An 18,817-nucleotide genomic window follows, 5' to 3' on the forward strand; every position below is an offset into this window, starting at 1 on the left:
GGAGCTACGCATCATAGCGCATATTTACCCGAGGCTGGGCGCATCTCGGGCTTATCCACCCCCCACTTAAGAACGAGTTTCCCGCTTGCGCCTCACAACAGACAGGCTGAAATGCGCCCATTGAATTTGACTTACAACGTGCACATAGGCTCCAGTTGTTTAACGGATTACCAGACGCGTCATTTTCTAAATGTTTATATAAATATATATAAGATATGTATTCATTCATGGATGACAGTGCGGACGAACCAAGGTCCCCGAACCGAACAGTTTGATAGGAATATGCGTATCACCGTTACACCATATGAAGTATTTAGTGATGTCTACAACAGTTTAGTGTATTTTAATGACTTAGTCCTTTGACATCTTCGTGATGTTTTCAAAGTAGATCCCTGCCCAGTGATATACAATATAAATCATGAAGCTTTCTATATATACCGCTTTGTTTTATGCCATGATCGGTGAGAGTTGTTGCTCTGGTTGTCTTTGTCTAATAACATCTATACATTCTATTGCTCATCTTACAATGACAATTTCAACATTCGACAATACTTTCTGTTCGCTCAACGCGTCACCTCCCAAAAACGCATTCCATTCTGTAAAAACCCTTCCCACCGTCACGATGAAGTTTTGCAGCTCCATTGCATGTTTCCAATTAAGCAATAAGGCATTGAGGGGCCAATAACCTCTGCGTGCGTTCGTGCCCAATGAACAGCCCTTAGCCCGGGTAAGTTGGCATCTACCACAACCCCTGAGTGCCTTATGGCTATTTATAAACTGGTTACCACGTAATTTAAGAGCAGTAAAAATAAATGTTGCATACCGTGGAATACAACGGCTGTCAGCCAATCAGCATTCAAGGCTCGAACAACCCAGTTTCTAATAAGGCCTATATTTTAGAAGTGAATTAATTGTAAAGCGTCATACTTTTTATTAGTTCCCAAACGGCCTATCAGTTGTTTCGATGGTTTTGCTATAGACAGTCGCAAAGGTATTTAGTTTGTTATTGTTGAAAACACTAGATGCAGCAGGGTTTAGCTACTTAGCTAGCTAGTCATTGCGTATGTGATTGCCAAGGAAAGGCTTCAATCAGAACTAGGACGTGTAGTGATTGCCTGTAAATTTCATAATAAATGTCCGTGTTCTAACAGGCCAACATTTACTGTGTTTGGAACTGTTGTTTAAAGATTAAACTTGGCTGGTTATTGTTTGCAGACACTATTATTCGGATGTAGCGTCGGGCTAGCTAGCCGGCTAGCAAACCAATCAGATCCAGTAACTTTTGTTCGGCCTTCGTTTAGCATTCTAATTTAAAATGATTTGGTGAATGTAATGCAGTTAATTGTGAATAATGACATGAAAGATTCAGCAATATATAGGGCATTCACTAATGTAGTGAAATACTGGGGTAAATTCAAGAGGGCGCTAACTAAATTAATGTCTACCCTAGGCTGACAAAGTTAGCGCATTAAATAACACACTAATGTGTAACTCTTTTCAGCAAGATTTTTTTTGGGGGACACCATTAATGAATGTCTAATGTCTTAAGCAACTGGCTTGCAGCGAAAAGAAAAAATTTAGGGGCGACTTTGAAGTTTGTTATGGGTACAGGTTTGTTATGTTTCTGTGGAATTCATGACATTGTTGGACACGGTTTATGCTGTTTTGTTCTTGGTATCCTAGAGCAAGTTATTTTTTTATAGCCAACCCTCCCAATCAGCAATTGGGAGAACAATAATTTCGGAATGGCTAAAGCTTTAACAGTGTGTGGGGCCTACGGGAGATTTAGGTAAGTTACAGGAATGTTGTATTTCTTAACTTGTTTATGGTGAAATGCCATTAAAGAAATTCTGATACATAATAATTTTTTGTGTTTTGTCCCTACATCTCCTACAACCAATATGTGTATATATATATATGTGAAAAATTTTATTTAGCACCAAATGTAACATTTGCGATTAATCTACAGAATTAATGTGATTAAATGGCAATGTATTTTATTTTAATCGTTTGACAGCCCTAGTCGAAACCTAGTTCTCTTTATTAATGTCATTACGAATCAGCAATACTTAATATGCGTACTGATTAAATAAGAACGTTAGTTTTGTTGGAACCATTGCATATTTAGATGCTTCCATTTTCGGCACCGGGAGGTGGTAAGATTAGGAGGGCTTCCACACTTCAGACGCAGTCAAATTCAACTTGATACCCTTGTTATTTTCATCTCCAGATCGTGACTTTCTTCCTCGAAAACACCGGTCAATCAACGTGAAGGGGCCGTTTCTATGGCGATTTTAAAGGGAAAGACTACAGAAAATCTGAAAGATATTTTTGGGGGAGGGTAGATATTTTACGCCCGTTGGTGTATGTATGTATGTTTGTGTACCTGCACGTACGATGGGGAGCTGTTCGGGGGGTTCCTGTTCTCGCACCCCATGGTCAGCCACACCTGGAACGCTGTCAGCTGCTCTGCAAGAACGGACTGGCTATTGGGATGAAACACAAACACAATCGTTTTAATAAATTATGATGAATATAATACAGTACATTGAACGAAGCTCACTACACAGAGTGCATACAAAAAGCATGTGGAACACACCTTCAATGAGCGGATTCGGCTATTTCATGCCACACCCGTTTGCTGTAAGGTAATATACCAATCCGAGTACAACTCCTGCAATCTCCATAGACAATATCCGTTGGCAGTAAGAATGGCCTTACTGAGAGCCAGTGACTTTTCAATGTGGCACCGTCATAGATGCACCTTTCCTACAAGTCAGTTAGTCTAATGTCTGCCCTGTTAGAGCTGCCATGGTCACTGTAAGTGCTGTTTATTGTTGAAGTGGAAAATCGTCTGGAGCAACAAAAGTCAGCCGCAAAGTGGTAGACCACAACAAGCTGTATTGGTTGCAACACTGACTATGAGTTCCAAACTGCCTCTGGAAGCACGCGCCAGAACTAATTTCGTCGGGAGCTTCAGAAATGGGTTTCCATGGCCGAGCAGCCGCACACAAGCCTAAGATCACTCATGTGCAAATGCCAACGTCGGGTGGGACTGGGGTAAAGCTCACCACATTTGGACTATGGATGCAGTGGAAACACATTCTCTGGAAGTGATGAATCACGCTTCAAACATCTGGCACTCCAAAGGGAAAAATCTGGTTTGGCGGATGCCCTAGAGAAATGCTACCTGCCCCAATGATAGTGCCAACTGTAAAGTTTGGTGGATGAGGAATAATGGTCTGGACTGTATTTCCATGGTTTGGGCTAAGCCCCTTAGTTCCAGTGAAGGGAAATCTTAACGCTAGAGCATATAATTACAGTCTAGAACGATTTTGTGCTGCCAACTTTTGGTGGCAACAGTTTTGGGGAATGCCCTTGTCCTGTTTCAGCATGACAATGCCCTGTGAAAAAGCAAGGTCCATACAGAAATGGTTTGTCGAGATCGGTGTGGAAGAACATTGAATTGGCCTGCAACGGAGCCCTGACTGTCAACCACCAGTCGAAACCTTTGGGATGAATGGAACAGCGACTGCGAGCAGGGCCTAATGCCAACCTAATAATACTCTTGCGTAGCTGAATGGAAGCAAGTACCCACAGCAAATGATCCAATATCTGTGATAAAGCCTTCCCATTAACGTGGAGGCTGGTTATAAAAGCAAAGGGGAGACCAACTCCAATATAATGCCTTGATATTGGAATGAGATGCTATGACGGGAAGTGTCCCACATACTTTTGGTCACGTAGTGTATCTTGACCTGCATACAAACACAGCTGTGACCTCTCAAACACCAACTCGAACAATAGCATTAATCCATTTAACAAGTTAGAGCTAGAAACATCATTCTCTAACACACACCCACATTAGGCTTAATGCATTGATAAATGAACTGTACACACGGCACCATAACATCTCAATGTAGAATGAAGTTTAATGAGTTTTGTAAACAATGTTTCATTTATTTAGGTTTTGTGTGTAAGTTAATATAGCATGTGCCACGGCAACCTCAAGCACGTCATGTCAAAATGCAAGCATCGCAGACACAGTCCATGGAACTAACGAGCACACCTCCTCTCTATGACACACACATCACACATCTTCCCGATCAACTGAATGGAGCCAATTCTTACACCGATTGTCTATTATATAACATCCTTTACATAAGGAGCCTCTATTGTAGGGCTTGACTCCTACCAGCCTGCAGTAGTGTGTGTGAACTTGCGTGCCACTTCTTTAATTGTACCAGCCTTCTGTTCCCCACATAGCAGTGATTGTCATGACAATTTGTGTCTGCCCGCTATTAACTGCACCATGACCAGTTTCATCATCATCGTCCCTTAAATAGCAGAGGACATTACAACAGAGACTCTCTCGCTGCCGAGAGTAGAGGGAAATGATTTTGGTGAATAAATCAAGCACTCACCGCTATGCTCTCACACAATTACATGCGCGCACGTGCGAGGAGCGAATGCGCGCGGAGAGCGAATGCGCACACACAAACACCACGAGGAGTGAACGCGCGCGCGCACACACACACGCGAGGAGTTCGAACCGCGGCGAACACACAACGAGGAGCGACGCGCACCAACACACCACACACACGAGGAGCGAACGCGCAACACACACACGAGGAGCGAGCCCCGCGCGCACTCTAACGAGGAGCAAACGCGCGCGCACACATACGAGGAGCGCACCATGCGAGGAGCGAGTGCGAGCACGCGCGGGAAGCGAGCGCGCACGAACGTGCGTTGAACACACACACCGAGGAGCGAACGCGCGCGATCACACACGAGAGCGAGCACACGCGCACAACACACACCAACGAGAGCGAACGCGCCCACACACGGAGGAGCGAGCAACCTGCGAGCACACATACGAGGAGCGAAACGAGCGAACACACGAGGAGCGAACGCGCGCGAAACACACACGAGGAGCGAGCAACCACGCGCGCACACACAGCGAGGAGCGAGCCCGCGCGAGGAGGCGAGCGCGCACGAGTGAGCGAACACACAACGAGGAGCGAACGGCGCACGCGCACACACGAGGAGCGACGAGCGCGCAGCACACACAGGAGCGAGCACACGAACGCGTGCGAACACACACCGAGGAGCGAACGCGCACACACGAGGAGCGCCCACCGTATGGCCTCTCACACAATTATATGCGAGCACACACGAGGAGCGAACGCACACACGAAGGAGCGAACGCGCGTGCAACACACACACACACCACGAGTGACGAACGCGCGCGCACACACACTTGAGGAGCGAAGCGCGCGAAACACACGAGGAGCGATACGGAAGCGAACAACACACGAGGAAGCAAACGGGAAGCGAACACACACCGAGGAGCAAAACGGGAGCGAACACACACGAGGAGCAACGGAGCGGAACACACGAAGAGCAAACGCGCGGGCACACAACGAGGATGGATATGCACAATGGAGGAGCGAACGCCAATTCTATCACACACCACAGGAGCGAACGCGCGCACACACACAGGAGCGAATGCGCGCACAAACTAACAGAGTTCGGAGTTTCTCTGATGAACTTCAAGAGAGAGAAGAAGAACGAGTCTCTTATTCTCCTCAAAAGGCAGACGGAGAAGGGGGGGAACATTTGTAGAGGACCCAGGGGGTCAATTATAGTGCCATTAAGCCTCCCGCGGCGAAGGAAGAGAAGTGCCGAGAAAGGGGAAGAGGGATGTTCTCTCAGAAGTGGTAGAAGAGAGGCACCCTCAACACCAGCCGCAGGTGGGGTCAAACTGCAATAGGACGTAGCAGGACTGAGAAAAGCACGGGAGGGAGGGAAGCTCCACCGCTCCGTGTAGATTCTTAACTTTTTCCATACAACACCTTTTTGGCATGGATGGCATTGCTCTCTCGCTTGATATGGTGTCCTAAGAATCATTTCATAAGCCCACGTTTAATCTGAGGAGATATGGAGGAAGAGAGAGACATAGTAGAAAGAGGGAATAAGAGGAGGGAGGGGAGAGACGGGATGTAAAACTAATTGAAGGCCGGCGGGCTGCTTTCGGTCTTCACCGGGGTCCGGAGAGTGCACTGGGCCATGGGCCGTATGTTTGACACCCCTGGAGTAAGAGTTCCAGGGAGAGTGGAGAAATAATAAAGGGAGAGTGGGAATAGACTAAGGGAGACTGGGGAATAGGATAAGAAGTGGAGAAGTGAAGAGGAAGGAATCAGAATAAGGGAGAGTGGGAAATAGATAAAGGAGAAGTGGGGAAATAGATAGAGGGAGACTGGGAAATAGATAGAGGAACTGGGAAGATAGATGAGAGGAGATGGAAAGATAGAGGGGCAGTGGGAAATAGATAAAGGAGAGGTGGGAAATAGATAAAGGGAGACGTGGGAAAATAGATAAAGGGAGAGTGGGAAATAGATAAAGGAGAGTGGGAAATAGATAAAAGGGAGAGAGTTCAAGTTAAAGACGGCAAATAGATAGAGTGAGGAAAGAGAGAGATGGAGAATTCAGAAGATGACGGTAGACGGCTTAAGGAGCCCTTACACAACCCCTGGTAATAATCTCATGTTTTCACAATCAGCTTTTCTACCCCTGCCTGGCCCAGGGTTTTCCCCCAGAGAGATTAGGAATTCAATATTACAATTGCAGTGGATTATTACACCATAACGGGATGCTAAACTTTTGTAGCTCGTCTGGACAGACCGACTTTTCTATAGGGAGCTGCAACAATGCATCTTTTATGACAATCTCAAGTTCAATCTCTGGGTATAAAATACATTTGTATTTGATTCAATATTTTTGTAGAAAAGCACGGAGGAAGGCGGTATARGGCAGGGCAGCATGTATTGTAGTATACAATTCATACCACCCAAACTGACCCCAAAGATGATGCGTTAGAGCTGACTACCACAGTGGGAAACTTTCAAGRGCTTGTGTTGAAAATATCTTATAATGAATGATGGAGTTGCACTGACTGGACAAGTAGCCCAGACGGGTTTACCAGGATGGAGTGATACGATGATATTAGACATGACATTTCACCCCTGCATCCACTGGGTCAGATGGGTAATAGGGTGATACACTGACTGGGCCGGGGAGWGTGTTTGTGATGAATCAGTGGAAATAAAATGTATATTTTAACTCATAGAAGTGCCAAAGTTACCAYGGTAAATAAAATGAAAGGTAAAGAACTTGAAAGTGTGTAGTCAGACTAGTCAACCTGAAGTGACCGAKAGCCATCCATCAGCGAATGGGGTTATTTATCAGTGAGGTGTCAAACACACAGAAATTGTATCCASAGCATACAGGGCAATTTATCTTAACGCCTGAGGGCTATTCAAATGAAGGGGGAAAAGGCCATTTGCAGTGTGGCCCCGCAGGACCTTGGTGAAGACAGAATTTGGACACCAGGCAAAATGAGTTTMAGACCCCTGACATAGACAAACACATGGCATGACTAAGTCCCAAAGTTACCGAGGAACCCGCACTGATAAATGGAAAAAACACACTCACCCTGAAGGCGGTGCCCTCCTCAATGATGGTGGGCAGCTGAGAGAGACAGATGTCCACAGCCAGGTCCCATGCCTGCCTGTAGAGGAACGATGCACACACACACACACACACACACACACACACACGGCATCAACAACCCAAACGTCCAACACACACACATAGACGGTCCTAGAGAGGAAAGCATTGAGGCTTTGATCCATTCCAAAGTGTTCTCCCTGGACATCATGTTTAATTCATACTGTTACATAACACACATTAAACCGCCTTTACTGCTGCACTCTCACAACAACCCCCCTTCCCCTCTTTCCTCCCCTCCCCTCACCAACCGCCCTCTTCCCCTATCCTCCAACCCCCCTTTTCCCTATTTGCTCTGAGGCAGCACTTGGGGTCTGCAGCTAAGGGGTTTGTCCTCTGGTTAGAAAGTGCACCAGGAATTGAGCATTTGGTTGACGAATGCAACAAAACGCAACGTTACAGATGTGTTCCAGTCATTGAACGCAACTCTAACAACACTGCCTTTGCCTATTCCATCCAGGTAACAGTGGAATCCAAGATAAATGACGATACAATGCTCTACGGAGAAAGATATTTCCCTAGTCAAATGATCCTAGATGCTAGTTATAATCTATGTAGAATACAAATCATCATATCATTCACATAACAGTGTGCATTCAATATTCATATCAGGTATKAATATCTGTAATCCCAGTGCATGAATATATCAAATATATGAAACATCTGGAATCAGTCGAGACAAGCAGACAAACATTCGTTCGGCGACAAAAAAAACATTTGGGAAGTGAGTGAAAAGTAACATGAAACGTGATTGGGATTTGGTAGGAGTGAGGGGTGTGTGATGGCCGCAGGTAGCTTAGCGGTTAAGAGCGTTGGGCCAGTAACCGAAAGGTCACTGGTTCGAATCTCCGAGCCGTCGTTCAAAACTCAAGTCAACACATCTGTCATTGATGCTGTGAACCGCATCACAGGAGCAACGCCAAAGAAGAGATGTGTAAAACAATTGACATCATTGATGCAATTTCAATGTTGTTTGAGTTGCTTTGTGTATCACTAAATTAGCTTGAGATGATGTTACTGCAACACTGCTCACTGCATCCAAGTTGCTCGACATAGGCGTTTCAAAGAGCTGTCAGTCAAGGTGAGCTCATGGATAATAAACTCCCCGCCCACAAAGCCTTGTCTTTTCAAACTTCCTGGTAGTTAGCCATGAGATTAAAAGTACTTTTTCGCACGTTTTCAGCATTTCTATCCAAAACAAATATTATAGGTGATATTTTAGGCACTCAAAAGGCTATTTTACATGGAAATCAGAATAACAGTTCGGGACCTTGGGACCTTTCAGAAAGTGTGTATGAGGGAATTTGTATCTAGTTGCTGACACTGCTATAGCTTCTACCTGCAGCAGAGCTTGGTGCAGCCATAGCGCCATACACCCCCCTACCACACACACAGTCGTGCACACCTGTCCCCAGCCAATTTATATCCTAATAATGGCCCACTAATAAAGACACAACAAGAGCATTTTAATAACACTTGCTGGTTATGTATGGCCACGATCATCAATCAACATATTTCCCCAAACCCTCACAATTTCTCACCACACCACACTGTGTTTTTCCTCATTTTCTGTGTCTCTTACTCTGTCCCCTACACACTTTCTATTAGTCTCTCTCTTCCACTCTTTCTTCCTTCCTTCTTTACTGCTATCTAGCTACCTCAACACTTCCTATCAGTCTCTCCTCCACTCTCTCTTACCACCCCTTGTTCTCCTTTGACTTCTTGCTTCCCCTCCCTCCACATTCTCTCTCTGTGCTTCCTTTCTTGCTGGCTCAAGCATCTCTTTAGAGCTGTGATGGGGTGTAGTAACACAAAGACCCCAGATTATTCAGTGCTATTTACTGTCTTCTCAAGAAGAGTTAATGGAGGCAATAAGAGATGAAAACAGGCGATCGCTCACTCAAGAGGCTTTCAGCAACAACACTCCCCACAACTAATGCTTTTAGCGACTGATGGTGGAAAAACACACACAAAAAATTTGCAGACAGTTTTCAACATGAATCTAATGAATGGACAGACATTAGATTTAATAGAAAAGGCCAACAGAGAGAAAGTGTGTGTGTGCGCCAGCGCGTCTTACCACATGGCGTGCATGTATGTAGGTGGCAGGCGCGGACTGCTGACAGGGGTGCAGTTGTATGACCTCATTATCCTCTCGGCCAACAGGAAGTTGCGGAATAAACTGGCCACCAACAGGTCCTGACGAAAGAGCTTCTGGAACAGATCTAGAGAGAGAGAGAGAGGATGAGGGTTTTCAAATTTTGCACTAAAAAAATAAAAAAAACTTAAATATCACATTTACATAAGTATTCAGACCCTTTACTCAGTACTTTGTTGAATTATTTTTGGCAGTGATTACAGTCTCAAGTCTTCTTGGGTATGACGCTACAAGCTTGGTACACCTGTATTTGAGGAGTTTCTCCCATTCTTCTCTGCAGATCCTCTCAAAGTATCAGGTTGCTGCACAGCTATTTTCCGTTCTCTTCAGAGATGTTTGGTCGGGTTTAAGTCCGGACTCTGGCTGGGCCACTCAAGGACATTCAGAGACTTGTCCCGAAGCCACTCCTGCATTGTCTTGGCTGTGTGCTTAGGGTCATTGCTCTGTTGGAAGGTGAACCTTCACCCCAGTCTGAGGTCCTGAGCACTCTGGAGTAGGTTTTCATCAAGGATCTCTGTACTTTGCTCCGTTCATCTTTCCCTCGATCCTGACTAGACTCCCAGTCACTGCCGCTCAACAACATCCCCACAGCATGATGCTGCACCCACCATGCTTCACCGTAGGGATGGTGCCAGGTTTCCTCCAGAAGTGACACTTGGCATTTAGACCAGAGTTCAATCTTGGTTCTCATGGTCAGAGTCCTTTAGATGCCTTTTACTGAGGAGTGGCTTCCGTCTGGCCACTCTAACATAAAGGCCTGATTGGTGGAGTGCTGCAGAGATGGTTGTCCTTCTGGAAGGTTCTCCCATCTCCACAGAGGAACTCTGGAGCTCTGTCAGAGTGACCATCGAGATCTTGGTCACCTCCCTGACATAGGCCCTCCTCCCCCGATTGCGCAGTTTGCCTGGTCGGCCAGCTCTAGGAAGAGTCTTGGTGGTTCCAAACTTCTTCCATTTAAGAATGATGGAGGCCACTGGGTTCTTGGGGACCTTCAAAGCTGCAGACATTTTTTGGTACCCTTCCCCAGATCTGTGCATCGACACAATCCTGTCTCGGAGCTCTACGGACAATTCCTTCAACCTCATGGCTTGGTTTTTGCTCTGACATGCACTAGCATCTGTGGGACATTATATAGACAGGTTTGCCTTTCCAAATCATGTCCAATCAATTGAATTTACTACAGGTGGACTCCAATCAAGTTGTAGAAACATCAAGGATGATCAATGGAAACAGGAAGCACCTGAGCTCAATTGCGAGACTCATAGCAAAGGGTCTGAATACTTATGGTACCAATTTTTTACTTTTTTATAAATTTGCAACAATTTTTCAAAACCTGTTTTTGTTTGGTCATTATGGGGTATTGTGTGTAGATTGATGATAAAAAACATTTGATCCATTTTAGAATAAGGCTGTAATTCAAAATGTTGAAAAGTCAATACTTTCCGAATGTACTGTAGGTGTGTATGTATAGTGTGTGAATGTATAGTGTGTGTATGTATTGTGTATTGAATGTGGACAGACAGGCAYAGTGCAGTAGCAGCCCCAGATAGATCAAGGCAGGGGGCGGTAGTGACATTTTCAACTCTTATTATTAATTCATGCATTATCTCATTTAGTTTAATGGAGCCAGGTTGCTCCAGTGTTAATCCCCAACTAATGATAATAATTGGTGTGTGTGGGTGTGTGTGTGTGTGAGAGAGTGAGTCTGTCTGTGTACAAGTGTTTTGATTGTGGTGTGATTCAAGTGCGTGTTCGCGTGCTTTTGTGTGTGACAGAGTGTGTGTGTGTGTGAGTATGTCTGTGTGAGAGTGTTTTGTGTGGTGAGGTGTGTGTGTGTAGTGGATTAGGTGTGCCGTGCCTTCATGAAGGAGATTCTCTGTGATGTACGCTGATTAATGAATTGCAGTGCCGTATGGCTTCTGGGGCTTATCAGCCTATCACCACTGTTCTCTTCTTACATCACGACTCACATGAGTGTTTGTGAGAGAGAAAGAGGGAGAGAGAGAGCGAGCGAGCGAGKGATACTTTCTACTTGTCTGGGCAGCCCAGGTAGACACAGGGGTATGAGTGTGTATGCTTGCATATATGCTTCCAAGCTCATGTGTGTGTGTGTGTGTGTGTGTGTGTGTGTGTACCTCTGGGCAGCACGTTCCAGGCGATAGTGTCAGTGATAGCAGTGAAGATCCAGTTGAGCTCTCCCAGTGGGGTACGTCTGTCATTCAGTCTCCCAGGTATCCTACACAACACCATAGATTTGTCAGTAACATTAAGATACAGGTAACTGACAAAATAAAGGAAACACCAACATAAAGTGTCTTAATAGGGGGGGGGGCACCACGAGTCACAACAGCTTCAATGCACCTTGGCATAGATTCTACAAGTCTCTGGAACTCTGCTTTATATCTACGGTCGCATTCCTCCAACAGTGTTCTATATATATAATGGATGCAACACAATTCTTCTGTGAGAAAAATCATTTGGTGTTTTGTTGATGGTGGTGGAAAATGCTGTCTTAGGCGCCGTTCAAGAATCTCCCATAAGTGTTACACTGGGTTGAGATCTGGTGACTGAGATGGCCATGGCATCATACATCGTTTTCATGCTCATCAAACCATTCAGTGAACACTCGTGCCCTGCAGAAGGGGGCATTGTCATCCTATGGAGGCATAGCCATGGTAACCAAAATAATGGCCTGGTCAGCATTTTTATACATTTGTAAATGACTTAAGCCAGGAACCAAACCTGTGTGGAAGCACCTGTTTTTAATATACTTTGTATCCCTCATTTACTCAAGCATTTCCAATATTTTGGCAGTTACCTGTATATTCCATATAAAATACACTGAGTGCACAAAACATTAAGAACACCTTTCTAATATGAGTGCACCGCCCTTTTGCCTTCAGAACAGCCTCAATTTGTTGGGGAATGGACTCTAAAGGTGTCGAAAGTGTTCCACAGGGATGCTGGCCCATGTTGACTCCAAAGCTTCCCACAGTTGTGTCAAGTTGGCTGGATGTCCTTTGGGTGGTGGACCATTCTTGATACACAGGGAAACTGTTGAGCGTGAAAAACCCAGCAGCATTGCAGTTCTTGACAATCCGGTGCACCTGGCACCCAGTACCATACCCTGTTCAAAGGCACTTAAATATTTTATCTTGCTCATTCACACTCAATGGCACACATACACAATCCATGTCTCAATTGTCTCAAGGCCGAAAAATCCTTCTTTAAATGTCCTCTTCCCCTTTTTCTACACTGATTGAAGTGGATTTAACAAGTGACATCAATAAGGGATCATAGCTTTCACCTGGATTCACCTGGTCAGTCCATGTCATGGAAGGAGCAGGTGTTCCTAATATTTTGTACACTCAGTGTATTTCAGTGTTCTATATCTATAATACATCCATTTCATCCGTCTAATTAACATATAGATCTATTCATGTCAGTGGCATCAAACTACATTAACACTTTAAAACTGTCTGTCATTAGACTTGATGGGAAAGCACTGCAGATTGTGTGCACATATAAAGCACTAAAAAAACTGCACTATATAGTAGTGCTAAGCGATTAACCAAAATTTGTTATTTGTCATTTTTAAACAACTGACTGATGTCCGTTCTATGATTTGAATTCCATTTTGTTGTGTTTTTTTTCTGAGCTCGATGTGCAGTTTGTAGAGATTAATCACCAAGTCTGAACTGTGTGATGTAGTAGGGAGTTGTAGTTTCCAACAGGCCAAACTTTTATAGTGAACAAAAACTATAAGTGGAACATGAAACAATTTCAAAGATTTTACTGAGTTACAGTTCATATAAGGATATTAATAAATTAAAATAAATTCATTAAGCTCTAATCAAAGGATTTCACATGACGGACTACAGATGCTGTTGGTCACAGATACCTTAAAAAAAATAGGGGAGTGGCATCAGAAAACCAGTCAGTATCTGGTGTGACCACCATTTGCCTCATGCAGCGCAACATCACCTTTTCATAGAGTTGATCAGGCTGTTGATTGTGGCCTGCGGAATGTTGTCCCAATCCTCTTTAAAGGCCATGCAAAGTTACTGGATATTGACGGGAACTGGAATACGCTGTCGTACACGTGGATCCAGAGCATCCCAAACATGCTCAATGGTTAACATGTCTGGTGAGTATGCAGGCCATGGATGAACTGGATTATTTTCAGCTTCCAGGAATTGAGTACAGATCCTTGCGACATGGGGCTGTGCATTATCATGCTGAAACATGAGGTGATCGCTGCGGATGAATGGCACGACAATGGGCCTCAGGATCTCGTCACGGTATCTCTGTGCATTCAAATTACCATTGATAAAATGAAATTGTGTTCATTGCCCGTAGCTTATGSCTGACCATACCATAACTCCACCGCCACCATGGGGCACTCTGATCACAACATTGACATCAGCAAACCACTTGCCCACACAACGCCATACACGTGATCTGCGGTTGTGATGCCAGTTGGACATACTGCCAAATTCTCTAAAACGAKTTTGGAGGCAGCTTAGAGAAATGTACATTACATTTTCTGGCAACAGCTGTGGTGGACATTCCTGCAGTCAGCATGCCAATTGCACACTCCCTCAAAACTTGACACATCTGTGGCATTGTGTTGTGTGACAAAACTGCACATTTTAGTGGGCTTGTCTCCAGTACAAGGTGCACCTGTGTAATGATCATGCCGCTTAATCGGCTTCTTGATATGCCACACCTGTCACATGGACGGATTATCTTGGCAAAGGAGAAATGCTCACTAACAGGGATGTAAACAAAATTGAGCACAATTTGAGAGAAATAAGCTTTTTGTGCGTATGGAACACTTCTGGGATCTGTTATTTCAGCTCATGAAACATGGGACCAACACTTTACATGTTGCGTTTATATATTTATTCAGTGTACATAGTTTAGCACAGAAAATGTGGTAATTAACTACAATGACCATAATCCATTACGCGCTTAAACTTGTGTGGTCTGTGCGGAGAAAGACATTACCTTACTCAGACCGACAGCGTCATTGCGTTTTGCTACACCAGAAGTATATTCATTTCCAATAGAATGCTGTGTTTGGCTCGTTTGGCTTGCAGCATTGTGTTGCAGACGTAGTTCCGGTGCGTTCTGTGTTTTGTGTCGTGCGTATGTTGGATGTATCTAATTTGTGCATCAAACTGTATGTATAGACTTGACAGAAATAGTAGCAGAAGGTGAATGTTGAACTGTTGTTGCACACATCTGGTAAACATGTGGGGTTGAAAGGAAAGATGTTTGACTGCTATGGCGTTGCTGGTCTGATCGAGGCGTGTGGTCGAGAGGGGTAGAAGGCAGTTGCTTCGCGAGCCTGAAAATACATGATTGATTGATAGTTGTTATTCAGCATTTTATACTTTTGAAGAACTACTAAAACAATTATTTTTGTCAGACAGCATAGGCAGCAGCTTTATAGAGATGAGACGACTTGGAATGAAATAAAGTTTTAAATAAATCTAATATTTTATTAAAGTAATGTGAATAAATGTTTAATAAGTGATAAACAGTAATGGGCAGTCACCATGGGACTTATCCATAGTTGTATTATGTGAAACAGCATTCAACCCGGAATTTCATGTCTAAAAAAATAAATACATTGAAACCAAAAACGTGATTATTTTTTAATAATCGAACCGAAACGACCTCATAAAGTACTAATCGCTCAGCCTTACTTCATAGAGAATAGGGTGCAATTTGGGACTCAGACATACACAATCAAAGTCCTCCACAAAGACCTAATAGGAAACCTCTCCTTTAGCACTAGCCTATCCTGTGTCTCGGATCACTCAGTATTCCGAACCTGAGATTGCCATGGAAATGAGCGTGGGGATTGGTTGTTCCAGAAGGGAGCGGTATCCGCGGCGCCCGGCACCATGGTAATCAACACCGCGACAGAGGAAAATCACCTCAGCCCCTCTCCCAGCTCCCAGTCTTATAATGAGCAGTCAGTGAGGCTAGAAGTGGAGGGAGAGGAGGCTAAGACTAAAGGCTACTGGACCAGAGCACGAGAGAGAGAGAGAGAGAGAGAGAGAGAGAGAGAGAGAGAGAGAAGGCTAAAGACTAGCTAGCAGAGAGTGTAGTACTGAACTAAAGGGAGAGAGACTAATGGCTAATGGACTGGAGGGAGAAGGGAGCCAGGAGGTTAACACTAGACCGACTGTAGGCCAACGGCCACTGACGTTTGATTTTGAAAATACATTTGAGGGAGAAAAAAATCAGCACACAATAAAAGCTATGTCCTGCTCCTTCCGACTTTTCCTAAACGTTTGTATTTTACACTGCTCATTTGTCAGAATTTGAAATCACAAACAGAAAAATACTTSMAGCCRTTTTRCCTGTTTGTTTCCACACCTAWTCCCAACTTAACCCGCCAAGACAGGATGTTGGTACCCAGCCAGGTGCTAATGCAACTCTCTCCCCACTGAATGAATGACAAATGGGTGATAATTGTGCACCTTACTTCACAATTGAATTCAAATTAYGCCTAACTAATGATAACGAGGGTGAAGAGGTTGATTTCATTTAGAAAGACAATAGTGTGATGGTGAGTTTGTGTTATGCCTATTTATCAGCAGCAAATCATTTGACCGCACGCCTTGGGGGTTGATACCATTCTCTTTTCATTTTACTTTGTCAAAATACGCTGTTATGGGACTGTTTTACTTACTGTAACTCTATTACTAATCAAATGTACTGTAATGGAGACTGAAACATGCTACATGTGGCAGTAGTTCTTTAGAATCATGTTAAACATATCCTGGACTCTATCCAGCGAAGCAAACGATGCCAGCCCACTGAATGAATGACAAATGGATGGAACGGGCGATAATTGTGCAAGTTACTTCACAATCAAATTTAAATTAGGCCTTGAATAATGAGGGTGAAGAGGTTGATTTAATTTAGAACAATAGTGTCATGATTTTGTGTAATGAGTGTGTTATGCCTATTTATCAGCGTTTGGCGGTCATGTTAATCATTTGACTGCAAGCCTTGGTACCATTCTCTGCTACGTTTTACTTTGTAAAAAGAAGCTGTTACAGGACTGTTATTTACTGTAACTATTACTAATCGAATGTGTTGTAAGGGAAACAAAAACATGCTGAGTGACAATATTAAGAATATCAGTCAAACTGTACATGAATTTACAGACGCAGGGAAAGGAGCATCACTTTATCATATCCTCCTTCAGAGTCACATGCAGGTAAAACATGTTCAATTCTAAACAGTATCAGAAAGAGCATATTCTGCCGTTTCTATTACACTTACCTTTGTCAAATAACTCATAATTCAAGAGGTGCAGCTCTACTCCCAAATGTCACTTTTTCCAAGAATATCCCCGCTGTCCATGAACTCAGCACATGACCACGCACCATTGCTCTGCCTACTACGCAAAAACGAGTAACATAATACAATTAAAATATGCTATTCTGTCGTCAATGGATGAAWGGGCAATAGAAACCAGATATAAACTGATAATGGTGCGTGTGACTTCAATGAACTGCTTGATGAAGGTGATTGAATTTGATTGAACTGAATGATGAGGGTGAGGAGAATGATTGAATTTAGAGCTATATAATTTTGATGAAGAATTGTGGGCAGTCTATTTTATTACTAAAGGCTGGAAATGGTATACCATTTCCCCTCGGTGAGAGTCAAAATAGACACTGAGTACAACACGCAGTGTGTAGTTCACAATGGAAAGAAAAACCAAACGAATGGACGCACTAACATTATTGCAAATGCTGCAGAACTTAGGTGAGTTCGAGACGGATGGAGCATCATATATTGAGCTTGAAATCGACGTTGCTGATGAAGAGTCCTCATCCGATTCAGATGTTGACTTCGAGCCTCCGATGCCTGAGCTTCGCCACAGAGAAAAACTCAGAGCCAACTGAGACGGTGATCCCAACTGCCAAGGTGAGACAGGAGTCTGAGAGGGACGGCACGGTGAGACAGGAGTCTGGGAGGGACGGCACAGTGAGACAGGAGTCTGGGAGGGACGGCACGGCACAGTGAGACAGGAGTCTGGGAGGGACGGCACGGATGAGCAACAGGGAGTCTGGGAGGGACGGCACGGCACGTGAGACAGGAGTCTGGAGGGACGGCACGGCACAGTGAGACAGGAGTCTGGGAGGGACGGCACGGCACAGTGAGACAGGAGTCTGGGAGGGACGGCACGGCTAGACAGGAGTCTGGGAGGGACGGCACGGCACGTGAGACAGGAGTCTGGGAGGGACGGCACGTGCACGACAGGAGTCTGGGAGGGACGGCACGGCACTGTGAGACAGGAGTCTGGGAGGGACGGCACGGCACAGTGAGACAGGAGTCTGGGAGGGACGGCACGGTGAGACAGGAGTCTGGGAGGGACGGCACGGCACAGTGAGACAGGAGTCTGGGAGGGGACGGCACGACAGGAGTCTGGGAGGGACGGCACGGCACTGTGAGACAGGAGTCTGGGAGGGACGGCACGGTGAGACAGGAGTCTGGGAGGGACGGCAGCGGTGAGACAGGAGTCTGGGAGGGACGGCACGGTGAGACAGGAGTCTGGGAGGGACGGCACGGTGAGACAGGAGTCTGGGAGGACGGCACGGTGAGACAGGAGTCTGGAGGGACGGCACGGACGGTGAGACAGGAGTCTGGGAGGGACGGCACGGTGAGACAGGAGTCTGGGAGGGACGGCACGGTGAGACAGGAGTCTGGGAGGGACGGCACAGTGAGACAGGAGTCTGGGAGGGACGGCACGGTGAGACGGGAGTCTGGGAGGGACGGCACGGTGAGACAGGAGTCTGGGAGGGACGGCACGGTGAGACAGGAGTCTGGGAGGGACGGCACGGTGAGACAGGAGTCTGGGAGGGACGGCAGGCGGTGAGACAGGAGTCTGGGAGGGGACGGCACGTGAGACAGGAGTCTGGGAGGACGGCACGGCACTGTGAGACAGGAGTCTGGGGGGACGGCACGGTGAGACGGAGGTCTGGGAGGGACGGCACTGTGAGACAGGAGTCTGGGAGGAGACGGCACGGTGAGACAGGAGTCTGGGAGGGACGGCAG

At 45.3% G+C, this 18,817-nt stretch overlaps 1 protein-coding gene across 1 annotated transcript in view; it reads right to left on the reverse strand.

Moving 5' to 3' along the window:
- The window catches only part of LOC111982470 (regulatory-associated protein of mTOR), a 147,938-nt gene that overhangs the window by 13,587 nt on the left and 115,534 nt on the right, over window positions 1-18,817 (reverse strand). The window contains exons 9-11 of the mRNA XM_024014038.2: window positions 11,863-11,963; window positions 9,650-9,794; window positions 7,495-7,570 (exon numbers count right to left, since the gene is read on the reverse strand). Of these exons, the coding sequence (XP_023869806.2) occupies window positions 7,495-7,570; window positions 9,650-9,794; window positions 11,863-11,963 (322 nt within the window). The remainder of the gene's footprint in view (window positions 1-7,494; window positions 7,571-9,649; window positions 9,795-11,862; window positions 11,964-18,817) is intronic.

This window comes from Salvelinus sp. IW2-2015, linkage group LG21 (genome assembly GCF_002910315.2).
Source record: "Salvelinus sp. IW2-2015 linkage group LG21, ASM291031v2, whole genome shotgun sequence".
NCBI lineage: Eukaryota > Metazoa > Chordata > Actinopteri > Salmoniformes > Salmonidae > Salvelinus > Salvelinus sp. IW2-2015.